This window comes from Pteropus alecto, unplaced genomic scaffold (genome assembly GCF_000325575.1).
Source record: "Pteropus alecto unplaced genomic scaffold, ASM32557v1 scaffold287, whole genome shotgun sequence".
NCBI classification, from domain to species: domain Eukaryota; kingdom Metazoa; phylum Chordata; class Mammalia; order Chiroptera; family Pteropodidae; genus Pteropus; species Pteropus alecto.
The window spans coordinates 1,750,334-1,771,777 of NW_006439718.1; the positions used below are offsets into that span (position 1 = coordinate 1,750,334).

General features: G+C 37.5%; 1 protein-coding gene across 7 annotated transcripts in view; it reads right to left on the minus strand.

Moving 5' to 3' along the window:
- The window catches only part of ERCC6 (ERCC excision repair 6, chromatin remodeling factor), a 73,435-nt gene that overhangs the window by 6,720 nt on the left and 45,271 nt on the right, over positions 1–21,444 (minus strand). For 6 of the 7 annotated variants that reach the window (XM_015593264.2, XM_025050317.1, XM_015593263.2 and 3 more), the window contains 10 exons: positions 15,319–15,489; positions 14,661–14,837; positions 10,252–10,368; positions 6,585–6,680; positions 4,352–4,567; positions 3,760–3,870; positions 3,255–3,374; positions 2,423–2,517; positions 956–1,101; positions 174–869 (listed from right to left, as the gene is read on the minus strand). In XM_015593264.2, coding sequence (XP_015448750.1) covers positions 174–869; positions 956–1,101; positions 2,423–2,517; positions 3,255–3,374; positions 3,760–3,870; positions 4,352–4,567; positions 6,585–6,680; positions 10,252–10,368; positions 14,661–14,837; positions 15,319–15,489 — 1,945 coding nt within the window. The remainder of the gene's footprint in view (positions 1–173; positions 870–955; positions 1,102–2,422; positions 2,518–3,254; positions 3,375–3,759; positions 3,871–4,351; positions 4,568–6,584; positions 6,681–10,251; positions 10,369–14,660; positions 14,838–15,318; positions 15,490–21,444) is intronic. The other variant, XM_015593262.2, reaches the window with a different exon arrangement.

Consider the following 21,444-nt stretch of genomic DNA (forward strand, 5'->3'; position numbering starts at 1 on the left):
AAGGTAAATATGATTTTCAAAAATGTAAATACATTTCAAATCTGACTTTTAGAAGAAAAAATACTTCCAGCTGAGAGTCCACTCTGCACTGTCAGTAAAGGCTGCTACCGCTAGAAATGGCCCACTAATGTTCTGTTCCTAGCACCTCATGGCAAATTCAGCAAAAAGATTACCTGATTTTTTAAAAAGCTTTTCCAAAACATAATCATCATTGCTCTGTTCCTTGTTCTCACTCCCATTTTCGCTGTTTTGCTTCTGGTACTGCCTTTTCTTCACTAGGTGTGGAATTCGGGTTCCTTCAAACTTGGCGTCTCTGCAACGCTTAGAGTTCTTAGACATTTGCTTTGGCCTCAGCTGTTTCTCCTGGGTCTCTTCTGCTACACTATGTTTTGTTTTTGACTTGTGCTTACAAAAATTATTTTCAATTTGTTCATTCTCCCAAAGAGGTTCTGTTTGAACCTGGCAACTTTCTCTTTTGTCAGAAAAACTTTGTTTTTCACCGATGCTTTCCTCACCAGATGTCCTGTACATTTTATTGATTCTTGGAGAATTTGAACACTCCCCATTTCCACTCATCACTGATGAGCACTCTAGCCTAGACACTGCATCTGTCTTTTCTACAAGTCTGTCACTGCTCATTAGATTACTAGGTGTCTGAGGATCATCTCTCAAAGGATCGCCTTGATCAGAAGGTACATTCACTTCAGCTCCTACAGTTGTAGATTTCTCTTCAGATGACATGGCATCATTTGCAGATACATTAGAATCAGGGAACCTTTTGCTTATTAGAACATTATGGTCTGTTCCAAAGGCTGGTTGAAGTTTTCTTTTTAAATGGAGTTTGGATGCCTGAACATCTGAACCAGTTCCTATAAAAGGGGAAAACATGCTAATGTTACATTTGTACAATTCTCACATAATTAATTCCTTTCAGTTAAATTATTTTATGTAATACCTGCAAAAATAGCACTCGTTTCAGTGTTCTGGGATGCATCAGGACTAGTCAGAGTAAACAGCTCATAAAGATCATTGGACTTGAAAAATCGCCTTTGCTTTGGATCTTTTAGCACTCTATTTATCAAAAACTGCTTGAAGATTTGTCTAAAAGATAAAAATTAAACTTATATGAAATAATATTTAGCTCGATCTCAAAATACTAATTATAAAACAATATAAGAAAGTTATGCTAACTGCAGCTGTATGGATGTCTAAATAATCCCCAAAACTTTTAGCCTTGAAAAATTACAATTCGGTAAGTACATAAAACATTAGGTGGTCTCCCATGTTTTACAAAATTTAAGTTAGAAATAATACCTTATTATTATTTCTACCCAGGGGTTTTTTGCAACTTCCAAGATTCATCACAGTTCAAGAAACACCTTTTCATATACATTCATGTGACTCACAGCCATGCTCAGCTGGAAGGAGTCAGCCTCCTGACTCTTGGACCAAGAGCCCTCTGTCCTGCCCTATGTAGTACCCTCCTGTGATGGGGCTTAGGAAACTCTTACCTGGACTTTGCAAAGTTTTCACTTGGAGCCATCTCACCAGCTTCCACCTAATGATCCATACTCTATGCTAAAGTACCCACACCATTGTTACTCTTGCCCAGATTATCACCAGAAAGTAGTCCTGCCCCTCCTACTTGCTTATTCAGGCTAAGGTGTGTATCTCTTCCTCTCAGAACACAGCTTGACTCTAGACCTCTTATAAGAAGGCCCCTGAAGAACATGAACCATCCCATGAGTGGCTCAGTCCCCATGGTGGAAAGTAAAAGACTCCCTTTAGGGGCTGGGATGAGGCTTAAGAAAAACATCTTTAGCAGGAGAGACAGAGAAGTTGGGAATATCTCTATTTTACTGTTGAAGTTTCTCTCGCCTAAACCCCCCAGTCATTATAGAGTGAAAGATGGAGGAAAAAACAAATATCCTGATCAATCTTTCTCTGTGGGGCATCTGAGCCAAGGCCAAAAGAACACCCATACTAATCACAACTGTGTGCTATGTTTAAATATCAATATGTTAGTGTTTTAATTTTGTCACTTCTTAAAATTTTTCTGAAAGAAGATGGACATTATAGTATTTGGAAACATTTCTCTCAAACAACAATATGAAATTTACACATAAGCAGTCCTTGAAGGTAGAAAAGTGATGTGATTCAAAGACATTTTTAAAAAACTCACAATAAGCCATCTAGGCTTATTTTAATAAGAAAAAATATAAAAACAAAACAAACATTTTAAAGACCATACTATCCCTCACATTATAGAAACTACTGCTCCAAGAAGAAAAGACTTTTTTATCAATGTTTTTAAAAAATTCTCTGCTTGAAATCCTGGTGGTATACTTATATATCCTGCACACACTGCAGCCAGAAGAGCAGTCGTCAGTCAAGGAGCAGGTAGACAGACATCTGTACTGACCGGTGATAAATCTTTTCTTCAATGGTGCCCGCAGTCAGAAGCCTATACACCGTCACCTGCTTCTTCTGGCCTATCCTCCACGCTCGCTCCCGGGCCTATGGCAGAGAGATACATCTCAACAAGGGCCCTCCCCAGTGACAAGCACTGACTAAAAGAAACAGAGATAGCTGGTTGCTTCCTTCCACTCCCAAGGTTAGAATTTTGACATAATGACATAATGAGGCTAAATATACCTAAGGAAGATAAACAGCCTGATGACAAAGAGAGACTGGTATCTCTACCTGAGAAACAATGTGTGCTTGTAACATCACAAATTCTTTTTACCCCAGATCTAGCAATAGATGCTATGAAATAACTGTACTCTTCCTATTTGTTATGCTGGAACATGTCTTCCTCAAGGTGAAAATTAGGCAACAACCGAGACATGAACTACATGCTGCAGCTAACATGAGCACTAAGGACACTCCCAAGTGCTAGCCATTAAACTACAGTTGACCTTTGGAACAACACACCACGCCCTGCACCATCAAAAATTCACATATAACTTTTGACTTCCCCTAAAACTCTACTAATAGCCCACTATTGACAGGAAGTTAAACAAACACAAATTTGGTATGTTCTATGTATTATACACAGTATTTTTATAATAAAGTAAACTAGAGAAAAGAAAATGTTACTAAGGAAATTATAAAGAAAGCAAAATACATTTACTGTATTTATTGAAAAAAATCCACATATAAATGTTAAACCTGTGTTAGTCAAGGGTTAAACCTGTGTTAGTCAAGGGTCAACTGTATGTCACCAATATACTCCTTTTTAAAAACAAACAGACCTGTGTATCTGTGCTTGGATTCCAGTCGGGGTCATAAATGATGACTCTGTTTGCCCCTGTTAGGTTGACTCCCAGGCCACCCACCCGAGTGGTCAGAAGAAACACAAATATGGATGTGTCCTAGAAGTAAGACATACAACACTTAGTATGCACATTTAAGACCAGTTAGAGCTCTTTGTCTCCGCCTTTCCATATTCTAAACATAGAAAATGTTCCCCATATAAGGAATAGGTTATGATCTAGAGACTTTTGGTCAGTCAAGATCTCATCCCACGTTTCCTACTTTTAATATTAACATTAATAATATTTAAAAGTTGTATTTTCAAGAACACACATATACACACCCCTAATAATCCAGAAATGTACAGAGTTAAAAGCTAAAAGTCCCCTCCACCTGCTGCCCAATCTAGATATAAGCACTGGTCAGGTAGGTGTAGACACTCTCCTTCCTGTCCCATTGTATACAGTAGCACTATGTGACTTGACTGTTATATTCACTTGTTACCTCATTGTATCTTGTAATCAGTGGTTGTCTTGAAGCTATTGTAGTGGTACCATCCATTTTGAGATAGGAATAGTTTTGGGCTCTAAGGAATATTTCAAGTATGCCCAACATCTGTTTGGGAGAGAGGATTGGGGAGAAGAGTTTAAAAATCAAACTTATACCCCCAGTGAGTGCTTCTACATTTGTGTAAACAGTCACACGTTCCCAACAGGCTCAAATTAAAAGGGTTTCTCACTTTGAAGTAGATAAATATAACTGCTACAAGATTATTTTTGGTATTTTCTTACTATATATTTACTGTTGATTCTCACACATTTTGTAAATAGCTGGACATTTATTTGAGTTCAGACCCAAACTCATCTACACTCCAGAATCGCATGGTACATAAGCCTAATTTTTAAAAAGCCAACTTATCTGTACTAACTCTAGAGAAAGATCCAAGCTCCCAAAGAGATCTGTAGGCTGCTACCTCAGTATCAGCGGGTAGGTCTGCTTTTGGAGTCGTTATTTTAGATTATATCCCACATTTTTAATTAATGCTTTTAAGTCATAAAGAACCAACTTGTTTCTTGTATGAAGTCTGTATGCTCACCTGCCTTGACTGAGAAAATAGCAATACTCGTTGACCCTGCTTGTGCCATATCTTCAACAAGGATTCAACCACTATCATTTTCCCAGAGCGTTTCCAGTATCCAAACTGATCTTCTCCTAGTTCATCATCTGGAATACCTTTGAGATTCTTGGGGCCTCCAGAAAAGAGATCAGGATGGTTGCAAATTTTTCTTAGGGCTATAAGTCCAGAGAAAATCTATGGTATATAAGAATTATGTGCACTCAGATTATCCCATGTAAAATCACAGTCAGGAAGATTAAGAAGTTCCACTTACCTTTATATTAATATTATATCAGAAAATATATCTGCATGGAAAATACACAAATGGGAAAGATATGAAGGATAGCTCACCCAGCAGGACACAGACCTACTGTCCATGCCTAGCCAGAGGGCATCTTTCACACAGCTTTCAGTGTGTGACTCTAATCAAGCTCACCAGTATAAAAGCTCAAGCAAAAAAGACAAATCATAAATTAAGCCAGTAATCAAAGAGTATGATAGTTTTAAACAGTAAACAACAGTTAAACAAACACATAATGGAAGATCTGGATAAATCAGGAACATTGTCAAAACTCCCCAAAGAGTCATCTGTACTCATCTTTCATCCCTTAGACCTGTGCTGTCGAATACAATAGTCATAAACCATATGTGGCTACTGAGCACCTGAAATGTAGCTAGTCCAAATTGAGATGTGCCACAAATGTAAAATACAGGTGACCCTTGAACAACACAGGTTTGAACTGAGAGGACCTTCTTATACAGGAATATTTTTCAACAAATACGGTCAGTCCATTATACCATGAGTTTAGCATCCATGGATTCAACCAACCGCTGACTGAAAACAATATTTTTGATCTGAGGTTGGGAATCTGTGGATTCACAGGGCTGATGGTGTGCATTGTTCTACATACACCACTTTATATAAAGAACACGAGCATCTTTGGATTTTGGTGTCCACAAGGGGTCTTAGAACCAATATCAAGGGATGACTGTAGTTGTTAAAGGAGCCAAAAGTTAAAAGCAAATTTTTGACTGTGCAGGAGTTAGGGGGGTTGGCACCGCTAACCCCTGAGTTGTTCAACGATCAACTAGACCCAATTTTGAAGACTTATAACAAAAAAGAGTAAATTATCTCAATAATTTAATTTTTTTGATTATATATTAAAATATTTAGGACATTTCAGGTTAAATAAAATATATTATCAAAATTGATTTCATTTTTTTTTTACCTTTTTAATGTGACTACTAGAAAATTTCAAATCACACATGTGACTTGTATTCTATAACTCCTGGATAGTGCTTATCCTAGACCTCCTAAGTTTCACAACTTGAAAGCACATGAAGCTAAGTTAAGGGGAAATTTAGGAGAAGTAAATGAATGCGAATGATTTAAAAACCTCCTATAGATGCCAATGAAAGACAAAATAAGAAATTGTGAGAGATGGTTAAAAGAACTGAAATGACTTATTTAATCTAGAAGAAAAAGCATGTAGATGTTCTGGAACACAGGTAGCCATGTTGCCTACATATATCTCTTCATCATCTACCTCCATGTATAAGCATGGAAGTGTGTTTCTTGGAGTGTACTGTGTTACTCAGCTATGCTTCCATTGAGGACAGACCAAGGACTAAGAAAGTCCTATGTATTAAATAAATAAATAAACAAATAAATAAACACAATTCACATTTTAAGATACTAAAACACAAAGTTGAATAGTTTAATGAAGCTTTAGACTTAGACACTGATTATAAACCTACTTACATATACCTATTGAACAGACATGTACCGACAACTATAGATTGCTGAGTATTACCAAACACTAAAAGTTATTAAAAAAATTTATAATAATTATTCTTCCTCCATGTGCCTACTAACCCTGACACTCCAAGGCTGCTTCCCTACATTCAGCACAGGATCAGCTGTCCCTGCAGGACTCCCCATTACAGATCCTGTCATCTAGTGCTATTCTTTCACTCGACCACAAGTTATCAGATTCAAGTGTAACGGTGCTGCAGTACAGACAAAAAGGGAGCATGCTGAAATATAACCATGTGTACTCTTACTTCTGGAAGGGCTCAAAATTAAGTGCAGGTTTGCACCGAAATGTTTTCAAGAGAGTAATAGTGAACCCCTGACCGGTACTAGTTTCCTTTCTTTCCCCGTTTCCCTTGGTCTACCATTCATTTCTCCAGCTTCTATCATTTAGCTGACCTGCATCTCTCCATTGAGAATTCTGTAAACTTCTTTGGAATCAATGAAATTTTGATAGACTTTATGTTGTTCATCTGTAAGACGGCAAAATAAGACCTATGGGGAAGGAAAACAGAGAAACTATAATTTCAAACAAAAACCTTAACAGAATAAAATTATTAAAATATCAACAAAATTTCCTAATCAAAACAGCACAATGTATGCAATTTTAACAACGTACCTCTTATTTAAAAAACCAAACACATCTCGACTGAACAATGAGTACAGTCCCCTCCACTGACCAGTCCCCATTTCTGTCATCGGTTCACCTCTTGGTCCTCACCCCATTGTCTCAACAGTCCCTGAAGACTGGCTTCCTGCTCACAGGAAAGCTCAGGACCAGGTGCAAACCTTCCTCCTCCTAGCCAACAAGTGCTCAGACCTCTCACCTCCCATGCCCCTCTCCCACACTCCACTTCAGCAAGCCTGAACAGGGACCCTTACTTCACCTGCACTCCCCCTTTCCTGGGGTTCTAAGCGCAACTCCACAAGTTTACCAGACTCATCTCTGGCAGCACCCCCTATCCTCGTTGCCCAACTGCAGCAATTACTCCATGCCATCATGTTCTCTGACTCTGCTTCTCAACCTTCCTCTCTTTCTGCAAGTCCACCACAGCAACCTCATGGCTTGACTTTATTCCTTGGCTAGTAATATTCCCAACATATTTTCCTTCAGCCAGCCCTCTGCATCTGCCCTGTGAACTTCCAAATGCAGATTAACTCAACTACCTGCATTCTCTACTCCTTTCTGGTTAGGTGCTGAGCAGCACTGGAGAATGTCACCCACCAGGGCGGCATCCTGCCACTGCCTGCTCCTGGTCTCCAAGGGAATGCTCTATGTACTTCCCTGCCCAGTACCTTTTGCAAACCTAGAACAGCTGTGACAACACTCCTTTCTCCCCCAAAGCCACTCACCTCTGTCTCAACCTCTACTTAAAAACAACCAAACAAAAACAAGACAACAAAATTAAAATTGAAGTTATCAGGCATGATTCTCTAGTTTTCACTCCCTAAAATTTATATACTTCATCTGCCTCAGCTTATTTTCCTTTATTCTCAGAGAAATAGGTTCCTGTATGGAATCAAGGGCAACCCTTCAACCTTTCTACCAATTCTGAAAATCCTCCTATCCTCCTCAGGACAGAGCTCCACTCCTTAAGACTATGCAAAAAGTGAGGGGGAAAACTCCTGAAAGTATCGTGTACAATCACCATCTCCACTTCCTTGCTTTCTAGTCACGTATGAATCTAGCACAAGCCTGAAGAGCACTTCTGCTGATGCCACTGAAGCTGCTTTGGACAAGGTCACTAATAACTTCCTAGATGCCAAACACATAGGATCTCTAGGGCATCATGACTCCACTTACCCCAACCCAGCTTGTGCCTTCCTACAAAGGCCTTCCGTCTCCCCAGGTCGCTCCTCCACTTCTACCCTCACCTTAATGTTGCCGTTTGCCTGAGCTGTTTGTCTCTTTTCATTCTACATAATCTCCTTAGGAAAACTCATCCTTGCTCATAACTTCAACACCTTCTCTCACAGGTCATAGCTACATCCCAGCCTAGAACTCTCCGAGAGTTCTAAACCCAATTACAACTGCCTTTTAGGCAAGCAGATGTTCCATGGGCACTTCAAATATTACCTAAATTAAACTCCTCAGCTGTCGCCTCTGAGCTGTTTGTCATTTTGTAGCCTCTGCCACAGCAGATTCTTCCCTGCATCCAAGTGGGAAACCTGGGAGTCACCAGGCCCTTCAGCTTCCTCTTGCCAGCCCCACCTTCACCTCGGTTCAGGCCCATATCTTTTCTCCTGAGGACTCTGTAGGGACTGGCTAACTCATCCCTTTGTCTCCATTTTCTTTCTCCTCCAATGCTTTCATATGCTGACTAAGTAAAAGGAACCTGAGTGTTTATAATTCTTAACTTCTTACTCATATTTTAATCCTTTAAAAGTGGCAACAGAAAAACCTCTCCTCTCAGTAGCAAAGTTAAACAAATTAATCACTGGGTACCTAGTGTTTGCAAATGATTGTTTATAGGTGTCATGCAGAATCTGACGATGGGGTAAGACAAAGTCTCAACCTCAAGGTATTCCAGTCTAGTAGAAGCTTTAGCAGAGACTATCATGGGGTCTTCAAATGGAACATCTCTGTGTTTGCTGGAGGAGTGGAAAACCTCTAGGCAAAGGGAAAATCATATGCAAATGGAAGGAAAAGTAGTGTACGTTTAAAAAATAGGAAGCAATTTGCCTTGGCTACTGTATGGGATATAATAATAAGCATTCTGAGATTCTATAGTGAAAATAAATTGGCACAAATAAACTAAATTGGTATTCTCGGTGGGGAGAGGGACATTAAAGGTATGTTGATAGGAGGACTATACTACTCTTAGAAAAATCAATCCAGCAACAGTGTGCAATACGGTATGGAGTGTGGAGTGCTAATGGTTGAGAGATCAGTCAAACTAATTGTGCTAGTCAGACTAAACTGCACTAATTTATGAGGATGTGAAGCAGAGAAGTGAGAGAATGACAAAGGACAGAGCATCACAGCAACTAGTTGATTTAGAATTAGAGACAGCTCAGAGTTATGTCCTAAGCAACTGGCAGGAATGAGAGACCTGTAAGGGGGATGCTAAGACCAATGGCTCAATTTAGAGATAAGTGTTGATGGGGAGGGAAGAGGTAGTGACAAAAGTAGTCTTGATGACAGATCTCTCAGATCCTTCAGAGTTTCCACTTTCAAAATCTCCAATGCATTTACTTTTAGATCCTGAATAGAAGGTACAGTTATACATTTAGATAACAGAACACTAGGATGAAATTCAAAAGGATGACCCTTTTAAATCCTAAGTCAGATGACATCACTCCTTTGCTCAGTATCCTCCTGTGAATCTCCTCCAAATCTTCACCATGACCAGTGGGCTCTGGTGATCTGGCAGGCAAACTGACTTTGAGCCCTCTTCTTGCTCCTGCCCGCCAGCCACACTGGTCTCCTTGCTGGTCCCTGAACATACCAATACCCTCTCACTTCCCATCTACCTAGAACGTTCTTCCAAAATACCCTTTAACTCCCTCCTTCACCTTCTTTGCGCCTCTGCTCAAATGTCTGCTCAAATGTCAGTTTATCAGAGATCCCTTATAAAAGCTTGCTTCCCCAAATCCTTGCCCTCGGCACTCCCTATCCCTGCCTCATTTTTTTTCTCCACACTTATCACCACCTGCCATCTGATAACATTTACTTATGACTGTCTCTCCTAAAGAAAAAATGACAGTTTCATGAGAACAAGTGTTTGCTTTGTTCACTGCTATTTCCCAGACATGTGGCTGGCACCTCAAATAATTTATAGCATGAATGAATTGGGGACTTGAGAAAAATGGAGAAGTTTAAAAAGAGCAGCTGTGGGAATCTAATGTGTTAATAAGAGGGATCTAAGCCTATGTACTAGAGTCCTTCTGAGGCCAGATGCAATAGCAGGCTCAACTGTCACATACAGCTACATACAGGTATAGATCTGCCTGTTCCACAGTACCTACAACCATGTCTCACCAATTCTGCATATGAAAAAGCAGAGTGAATAGACAGGTACACCTGTGCTTTAGAAATCTTTTGGTAACTCCTGGATTTACAGACCTGTTCATTTTTATCCGGCAAAGAAAGGCTCATTTTGACATCTGATTTCATTCTCCTTAGTAGGTATGGATTTATGGTATCTCGTAAAACACATGCACACTTATAAGCAGTTTTAACCTTTAGTAAGAGAAAATAAGAAAGAATTACTGTATGTTTAAGGAATACATTTGTTCTTACCTTTTAAGATTCCAATGTTCAAAGTAAGAATTTTCAAAAGAATGACCAATGACTGTACAAAATTGGTTGGAAATGGTTAGAAAATGGTTTGGAAACATTAGTATAAGTTTAATATGGCAGCTTTCATAATAACATCAGTAAAAAAATTTATTAACCAAAATGTACAAACAAAAGAACTGGCAATTTTGTGCCTTATTCCTCTTCTATACTTTGTTTTAATTATTACTGCATGGTGAAACCCTAAAGTAGAGATTTACTTGGTTCTCAACCACCCTCTGGGGGAAAATGCTGCTTTCAAACAAATCTGTTTATAACCTTGAATTCTCCAAAAGCTACAAAGGAACTGCTACTGTGCAAGACTGAAGATCAAAAGCCAACTCTGGGGGGAAGCTGCAGCAATGGGAGTAACCAGATAATCAGTAGAGATTACTACCCACTGGAGACTTTGGAGAGTAAGTTCAAGAAAAGCCCTATGATCCCAGAAATGAAAGGTCACTCTAGTCTAAAATGGGGCATATGGTTCTGTAATGAAGCACAGCCACATGAGATGGGTATTAACTGTACATAAAAAACAAAGGCCCACAGTGCAGGAAGCCACTCCCTCTGCAATCCACTTAAAGGCAAACAAAGAATTCAATAAATTATTGATACTTTAAAAAAATCTAAATAGGCTTAACAACCTAGTAAATTACTATTTAATGGAACAAGAAATATTCCAGCCAGTTTAAATTTAAGAAAGTTAGCTGCAAAATTAATGATAATAGCTTGATTATAATACAGAAAAATTCATGTTACAAAATTAACATGGTAAAAATATTTTAATAAGACCCTAAGAACACCTTAAGTATGTATACATGTATGTGCATGTATATGTGTTATCTTATATGTCTATATGTGTAAACAAAAAAAAATAGGTTTTACTTGGAATAGCAGACAAGAACAAAGCAGCTCAATTAACCAACAACTTTTAGTTACAGGTAACCCTGGTAAATGTATCATTCAGACAGTGATAAAAATTACCTTTAATATGGGTATATATTATGGGTTACAATGCAGAGATGATTAAATTTCGGAATTTAACAAGACATTACAGTCCCAAGGAAACAAGTACTTGTTTAAATTATTCCTAAAAATATTTACAGTGAGTTAAGGAAATTGTCCCCATATCCTTGCCTCTATCCACATTTATCTCCTCCAGAACGAGCGAGCTAGTTGGTGATGCTGGAAAACTAGGGCTGGGTTGTTAGGTGCCCTGGCCACTCCTGTTCTTTTCCACACTTCCGCCCATCTGGAGAGTCTCCCTACTCCTGGGCCACTGCAATGAACTTGCAAGGGTCAGAGCCTAGAGTAGCTGGGGATAGGTCTGAGTCTTTTTGTCACACTCAACTCTTCCCAGAGGAAGATCTTCAGCTCTAGACTGGGGTGGGAATGGGAGGGCAGAAAAGACTAAGAAACCCTATTTTAGCCTCGAGGTCAAGCCACATTCTCCAGGCCAGCTTTCTTAGGGAATCCTGTGCATCAGGCAATAAAGCAGATTCTATATTTAATTTCCATCTGCCTCTTGTGTCTTTTCCTCTGTGAGTAAAAACATGATGGTGGGGAGATGAAGGGCAGAATCCAATTGTATTTCTCTATCACTCCCAACTCCCAAGTACTGTGAAAAATAGATACCTAGCTGAGTATGCCCATTCTTCCTTCCTATTCCCGACAAAGTAGAGTGATAATTACTCCCCACTTCTGCTTCTTCCAGAGCTGAGTGACCTAGGCAAGTCACCAAAATGCTGACTCTCAAAAACCTTGAGCTTGAAATAAGGAAGTTTACCTAGATAACTCCTCAAGTTCTTTTCAGTTCTAAAATGCTCTGCACAAGTTTAACATACAAATCCAAAAGCAATCCCTATTTTTGGTAATTACTGTCCTTCCTCCTCATCTTCCTCTATCTTTTAGGCCCTAGCATAGTCATCCTACCCCCAGGAAGCCTTTCTTGACTCCCACAGCTCAGATATTGGATCTCCTCTGATCACAGACCTTATTACCCTATACTATGATCATGTTTATTTCCCCTGACACAATAAATATCTGCTCACAGAATATCTTCTTGGGATTCAATAATGCATGGCAGCCATGGACTTAAACAGAAAGGAGCAAATATAAACAACACCTTTGCTCCCAAGGAGCTTATAATCTATAAAAGAAAGAAAGGTAAGTGCACAAACTTCTGAAATAAAGACTTCAAGGAAGAAACAAGGACTTCAAGGAAGAAACAGCCATATTGCATTGTCTCAAAGTATTTTCCCACAAATGACTTACTTAGTCCAAAGGAAAAGTGGTAACTTTGAAGAATTTAGAAATCTGGCAAAGACCACCACACCCAAGTAATCAATTAATAACACCAAGAAAGGGATAAACAGCATGTGCCTCCAGATATGAAACACTGAGAAAGACGTGTCACTCCTGTGACTGTCTTGCCAAAATGCATAATCTGAATTTAATCACAAAGAATGGAAGACAAATCCAAAGAGAGGTACATTCTGTAAAATAATGTTTTGAAGGCCTGTGGTCTTCAAAACTGTCAAAGTCAGTGAAAGACATAAGAGAGGTTAGAGAAGCTGTCCCAGATTAAAGGAGACTAAAGGGACTTAGATGCTACTAAAAGCACCGGCAAAATGTGAATGACACATACTATAGATGACAGAATTATATCAATGTTAAATTTCCTTCTAATTTTGATGTTTATACAATGGTTATGTAAGAGTATGTCTTTGTTCTTAAGAAACACACACTAAAGGATTTGGAAGAAAGGGGCATCATCTACAACTTGCTCTCAGATGATTCAGAAAAAAAATAATATAAATTTGTGTGCATAGAGAGAGAGGTGGGGAGACAGAGGGAAGGAAAGATAAAGCAAATGTGGCAAAATGTTAGCAAGATGCTAGCAACTGGTAAATCTGGGTGAAGAGTAAATAGTTCTTTTTATGATTCTTGTGACTGTTAAGTTTGAAATTATTTTAAAATAAAAAGTTTTTAAAAAGACTACAAATGCAGAACAACAGGGATTCAGTGGAGGAAGAGAGCCCTTATGAAAGTTAATTAAAAATGATTCAATCTCAAATGTGAAAGATATTAAAATTGTGGGTGACAATCCCCTTAATTTTAAAGGTCTAAAATTCTTTTTTCTAATTAATATTTCAAAACACATAAACATCTCTTCTGGTGAAAGTCTTTGTTTGTGGTTCAGTCATGACCTGGCAGGTGTAGGTCTTACTTGAAAGCTGTGCAGAAATCCTGCAGCTCACCCAGGCTGGAGTCTGCCCTCAGGTGGGCTTTACCTCTCAATGTTCCCGTCTGTGACAACCACACTCTACCAGTCACCCTGGCCTAAAACCAAAGGGGTCAGCTGCAACAGGCTTACCACTCCCTATCCTATTTCTTTTTATCTTATCAGCCTCCACGTCTGATTATGTTCTACCTAAAAAAGAAAATATGCCATCTGGGACCCACTTTCTTTCTTAGGACCACCACCGAGGTCCAAGTCCAAGTTCTCATCAACCTCACCCCCAACGATTACTGCAGGTTTCTCAATGCCAGCCTCCCTTCCATACTATCTGCAGCCTGAGTAACCTGAGAACAGCTCTTTCCCAGTTTCCGGCTCAGACATCCTCAGTGACTCTTCCTTGCTCGAGCACCTCCACCTCCCTTTCAAAGCTCCTATTTCCAGCTTTCCTGATACTCCTGTACCAGCATCTCTAGTCTAATCAAGTATATCTCTTCATTGTCCATGGCCAAATAATGTGGCTGCCTTCATACTGTTGCCCTAATCCAGAATGCCCTTGTTGTCCTTGGCCTGTTTTCCCAGAATCAGGATAAGGAATACGTGTCTCATTAAATCTTTCCTTAACAATCCTCTCTGGTTTCAGCTTTTCTAAGCCTTTATACTACTTTATAAGATGTACTATCTCAGTCTGCACTAAATTATATGCTGTCTAGAACTGATTCATTCTTGTTTTATAATTTCTGACTGCTCTTTAATCTTTTACATGATTTTTAAAAACTCATCTGGAAAAAATCTGAGCTATCAAGCAAAAATAATTGTGATTTTTTTTTTTATCAGATACCAATTTATAAGTTTGGCCATTTTTCTTATATTATGAATGACTTGACTACAGATATAGTACTTAGCAGGGACATTTAAAATATTAAAATGCAAAAGTATAATCTGCCTAATACATTACCTGTACTGGGGAGGCATTTGAATATCCTCCCATGGTGATAGGGACTGAGAATTGCTCCATAAACACAGGCAATGTGCCTAACTTTCCTGGGAAGATAAAGTCAAAGAGCGACCACAGTTCACGAAGGTTATTTTGCATCGGTGAGCCAGACAAGATAATGCGATGAGGGGTGCGGAACTATTTTGGGAAAGAAAATATTTTTTTATTAAATTCACCTTTTGACAGATGATCAGCAAACCTACCCCAAAATGCTCCCACACAATCTTGTTATTTAACACATTTACTTATCATTTTGGTCTCATTCGAAATATAGACATTTTATGCAATTTTAATTCTCCAGTTACATATAGATTAAAAAAACTGGAAAGAATTTTTTCTTATTGTTCAAGCTGAATACTATGGATTCAAGTTGGATTTGGTTACATTCTAACACCTGATTCCTACAAGAGATATTATGTAATGTGAACAAACAGAATTTTAAAAAACAAGATTAAGGGCAAGAATAAAGAATTTTCTGCATTAAGGCAAAAATGTATATTTCAAATTCCTTATGCAAAGGCACAAGGAAAGAATAAGTATGTTACTAAAATCAGGGAGTTTATTCCCAAAGAAATACTATTATCTACCTGGAAATCTCCCGTGTTATAAGAGGTCATACCTGTTTGCAAGCAAGGGTAATGGCAGCATTTGGATTTCTAATTTTGTGTCCTTCATCCAAGATCACATAGTGCCAGTCATGACTGCTAATATCATCCTGCATCAGTCGAATGTAGGAATAAGAAGTGATCAAAATTCCATGACAACGAGCAATATCTCGAATTAGTTTCTCCTAAAATGATAAAATGGTAAAGCCAATTTTAAATAAGTTAAATTAAATGACAATCTTCTAATCATGATACAATCTAAAGGACTTTATGGATACACACATAATACACACAATTCTAACAGCACATTATCGGCAATGGAAGTTTACTGCATGTTTCATTCATCTGTAAGTAGGAAACACTAACAAAAGAAGACAAGAAAAGTTATAACATATCAACACTTACCCAATTTTTATTTTTCCAAAACATCCCCAGTGTCAATCCTTATTAAACTTAAAACAACAAGGTAGATGAAAAGTGATTTATTTTAAAACAAAAGCAAGAAAAGAAAAACCCTGGAGCTCTACCAATTTATAATATGAATTCGAGAAGGGCAGAGTAGAAATGAAATAAAAGCAATGATTTTAAAAAATGTAGAAAAAAATGTGAGGAGATACTTGAGACTACAGAACAAATGTCAGGCGAGAACACTGAAAAAAGACATAGGTTTAGGCATATATATACCTACTAGATATCTGAATTCCAAAAATAAAGAAAATTAAGAGAAAATGCTGTAGCTTCTAGTCAGAACAAAACAGAAAAAGAAAAGATTCCCATCAGAGGAAAAAGACTATCTGTGTTGAACATCTTACTTGCAACATTAAAAATGTCAGAAAGCAAAGGGAAAATCTTTCCATAGTTCTAGAGGGAAGCAGTGACCCTGGAATTCTGCATCAATCCAAACCAGCAGTCATGCTTGAGAGGAAAAACAAATTTCCAACTTCAGACAGGCAATGACAAAGTAAACCAGTAAGAGATAAGCTAGGTACAGTATGCTATATCCAGAAGGGGCATGGGTGCAGTCACTAAGAGAACATGGTTCCTTCCCATGGGTGAAAGCAGAAAATGTGCCCGCAGACAACAGATCTCCCGACTAGAAAGCTCATCACAGAGCGCGCACGGCAACTCTGAGAGAGGACAGAGGTGCTATTACTAACTCTCATTTTACAGATGAGGAAACTGTGTCTTAGAGAAAGTAAATAATATATCACGTCACACAGTTGGTAAAGGGTGGAGCTGGGATTTGAATGTGGAAAGGCTGCCAACTCCAAAGCCAGTATTAACTAAATATTAGGCAACTTTGCCTCTTACTTTACTACAAAAGGAAAAAATTTTAAGGGAAAATTACATGTAATATACATATCAGTTATTAAAATAAATTATTAAAACAATAATTAAGTAAATAGAAAAACATTTTTAAATACTAATGAAACAGTTAAGAAAGGCTCTAAAACATTAAAAGGGATATACCTTTAAGTGTTACTATAATTCCAGTTTAGTTTAACAAAACCTAAAGTGAGAACAGGGGAAAATAAAAGTGAACTAAGAATCCCACTCTGTCCAAGGGTAGAATGAGGCATAAGTGATAGATTCTTTTTAATTCTTAATCGTGAGAGAAAATTAAGTTGAAATGCATTTTAAAAACAATTATACCCACTTACTGATTAATATTTGCTACTTCAGCATAAATATAAAAAAAGGAATAGATTGTAGAACTATCAAACCACTATGGGGGAAAAAAAGACTAAACATGTCAGGGGTCTCCATATGACAGTGGGCTAAACTGTCCACTGAATTAAGTATGACAAAAACCTAGTCTTGTGTTTAAAAGAGACCCAAACTAGACTGGCACTGAAAGTTGAAAATATGGGAATTATCAAAGATAAACCAAGGAAATGCAAACAAAAACAGGGCAGGATTAGAAATATAAATATTAGATGAAAAAAACTGAACAGAAGAGGGTTATTTTATATTTTAAAGGAGACAACACAAAGAAAGAAGAGCCACGAACCTTTACCTACCAAAAAGCATTACAACAAAACACAAAAGTAAAGCTCTTTGAGCTGTGTTGACAAAGTGGCACAACACGGCCTCTCAGAGTTTGGCAGATCAGAGGAGAGAAAGTAACATTAAAGAAAACAAAAAAAAAATTTTAATTAAGATACAAGGGATCTGAATATCACCATTAGTGAGCGCCTTTTACTAGCTATCAGCAGAGCTTCAGACCACATCAAGAATATTCTTTATTCAGAAAGGCTGAAATCAAACTCAGCAGTCAATGCAATCTACTATAAAAGGAAAATGAGAGAATAAGATAAAAACAAAAATTAGTGAAATCTTAAAGAAAAAACCTGGTAAAGTCGATAAAGCAAAAAACTAAGTAACTCTGAAAAGACCAAACAAAACAAACCTCTGAAAGGCCAGCCCAAAGAACACACGAACTCAGATGCACAGCACGAGAACTATCAAAGGAGTGCCATCACAGATGCAGAGAATACAAAATGTTAACCAATACCGCATGTGATCTAACGCCAAAAATGTAAACATCTGATAGAGGATGACTGTTAAATTGGTTCAATAATGAAGAACTAGAAAAAGATGTTATGCTCTTCCCACCAAAAGTCCACCACACTCAAAAGATTTCATGAGTGAAGTAGAATTCTGATAAATTGTTCCAAAATACAGAAAAAGATAGAATGCATTCCGAATCATTAATATAAAGACAGCAAAACCCTGTTTTCAAAACTGCCAGATACAACACATTAGAGATCCATTACTTTATTATAAAATCTAGCAATATATTAACCTAATAAGGCTTATTACAGAAATATAAGGATAGATAAATATCAGGAAACCTAATACAATAATTTATGTAATCACAATCATAGAAATTTTATAAAATTTAACATCTTCAAAAATGATACTACTTAATAAACTAGGATTAGAATATTTTTTTAATTCTATAGAGTACAAGGGCCAAGAAAATTTTGAAAGAGAAAAATAAAGAGGAGGAAACTGTCTTCGTATGTCATAATATTCAACACTTCAGTCAATAACATGGCTTTAGAGAACAGCTACAAAACCTGGTGCTTATTAAAGGTTCCATAGGTGAGAACAATATTATTAGTATGACTATTATTTTGCCATCTTCCTAGTCATAATTTTCAGTGCCTGCATAATACTACATTGAAGGCCGCACCTGAATTAACCATTTCCTGACTTTCTACCTTATGATAAATGCCATAGTAAATACCTCAGGGCTCACAGCCTTACAAACACACATCTAGGTTCTCTCAGGACTCGCTTTCATCTACTCTTCCCTGACTACACTGCTACTCCATTGCCACTGGCCGTGCCATGGCTGCTAGTGCACAGTGAAGAAAAGCGGGCTATCAAAAGATGCATCATTGCACCTCGAGCACCTTACCCTAGCAGTGCCATGACTTTCAGAAGCCAGTGATGATTACAAGAGTTCCTCCACATCTAAATTTTCCACTGAGATTCTGGGTAGGCAGCTGTCCCGACTCTATATCCATTTTCCCTTCCAGAAGAGCAGTGGCTGCTAGAAGTCATGAAGCAAGTAGGGCATAAGATAACAGCAAAGAAACCTGGAATACTCCAGGTCCCATTCTCCTCCAGGAATGGAGCTGTTTGTGTGCACAGAGAGAAAATGGAGATGAAAACTACCATTGTTTGGGGCTTGAAAGATAGCAGAAGTTAAATTACAACTCATTCCCCTGACCTCCAAGAAACACTACCCTGAACTGGATTGTGGATGTCACTTCACCAAGTTAAACAAGTGAGATGCCAAGCCTCTTGAATACCTATCATGGGAACAATGTTTACCTTCTTTTGTATGTTTAAGGATTAAAGTTTATTTGAAAAATTTCATAACATTAGCTATAGATGTCTAATAATGAATAAGAATTAAGAAGACACTTCTATAAAAAGAATAAGAACATTTTGAAAATGTCCCCATTGAAAAGATAACCTCCACGTACCTAACAGCCACTGGGTAAAAACACATCTAAGGCTGTTTTCACTATATTCAATCTCAGAATTCTATAACTGCCTAGACTGGAGTTTCAATAATAGTGAATTGTTGAATATTATGGACGTCTCTATCCAAACACTTAAGACAAATCATCTCGGGCGGTTTCAAATTAAAAGCTTGTAAAATATGTAACCTCTCCTAGTTTTTGCAATTAATAGGGTACATCTGCAATTAGCCTGACTTACAGAATGCAGTGCTGTTGTCATTAAAAGATGTCTGTGAAAGTACTGCTGTTATTATGGAGGCTCAGGAGACCAATCCCTCCTAGAGGGCAAACAGTGGACTGGTAGAAAACAACAGCCATAAATCACACTGTCAGGCAGCCAGGAGAACAGAGTGGAGCACAGGCACATGAAGGCCATTCGCGGTAAATACAGCACGGCAGCTTCCCAGGCAGGATTTACTGCACCTGTAATTAATTAAAATTTCCTTCAAGCTAAATCTTTAATAAACAAGGATTTGTGCTGACAATGAAGAAAAAAGGGCTCCAGCAACATAATTTTAAAATATACCTCACAGAACAAACATAGCATCTATTATTTCTTGTATCAGGTGTATGTACTGTCTCTAAAGTTAATAAGAATTATATCACTTCCCATAATAATTTGTGTACTTGGAATGGGTCTGAAATATTTAGGATGCTTGAGGGACAGTGTGGCTCTTTTCTACTTTTGTTACATTTCTACTTGACTCCCTTCCAACTTTTTAAAAAGGCAAGTCTTTTTACTTTAGTTTTTCAGAAAACAGACCTTTTTAAAGAACGTGCAATGATAGTTTCATCAGATGCCCATGTTTTTGTGTGGTTTGTTCTTTAATCACACTTTGTAATCCCCCAAAAGAATTTTAACATTCTATTTTATTGTTTCCTTTTGGAACAAAGTAAGTCTGGACATGAGGAAAAAAGGTCTACGTGTGAATGACCATGAACATTTTTGATAAAGCAGGTGTGAACCTTCTATCTTGAATGTATTTATATTGCATCAATTAGAAATGTTAGAGCATTTTTCTTTTCGCAACCACTGAGATAGATATAGGTCTACAATATTCTTTGTTTCTAATAGTAAAAATTACCTGAATAAATGTAACCTTTTTATGCACACATATTAACCCAACAAATCCTCACAAAATTACCAACAATCTCATTTTACAGGGGATCAAACTAGGCTCAGAGAAGCTAAGTGACTTGCCCAAGGTCACACAGCTATAAAATAACAGATCCAAGATGCAAATCCTGGTTTGGTAATTATAAAATTTATGCTTTCAACCTTTATGCCATTGTTGCATTTCCCACTCTGAAGCCTCTAAATGCCATGAATCGATCAAAATAAGATAAAACTCTCTGAATTATCTAAAATAATCCACAGAATCACTATATCCTATATAGAAGAAAAAGATGGAAGAGACATAAAGTGACAACTGCTTATTTCCCCAAGAAAACAGTTAGCTTTTCAAGATCAGTTAAAAACAACAGATCCATTTTTGGAGCCCTAACAGCATCAAATACCTACAATATCATATTTATTGTTATTCAACAAATAAATATTTGTTGACTCACACATCAAGTTTCTCTATGTTAGAAAAAAGAGATCACAAAACATAACGAGAAAGGAAAAATCTTTGCTTCCTATTAATTGAGATTTCAACTGACCATTAAAGAAAATTCAGAAGACTAAAAATGTCTTTATCTGATTTGATTGATTGATTGGAAATATTAGCCACATCTTTTTTGCATGGTTGCTAGGTGTTTGATAATTCTAAATTATGCTATCAAAGAGAATATTAACAATGACAATACAGTATCAAATGGTGAAAGAGGTGGGAAGCTAAAAGGCTATTTAGGGAAGAACAATAGGTACTCTCCATGCAGAAATTGTTTGATCATTTGATATGATCTCTAAATGCAAAAATTTCAACATTTTATGTCATACCAGCTACAACAAATCAAGAGAATAATAAAGATAATCTACTTCAATGATAAGCAGAGCAATTCTGGCATTATTATGCTTTTAAGTATTTTTAAAGAAAAATTCTCTTCTTTTTCCTATTTTCCCTAGCACTGAATGTTCTTATGCCTGCGCACCACTAT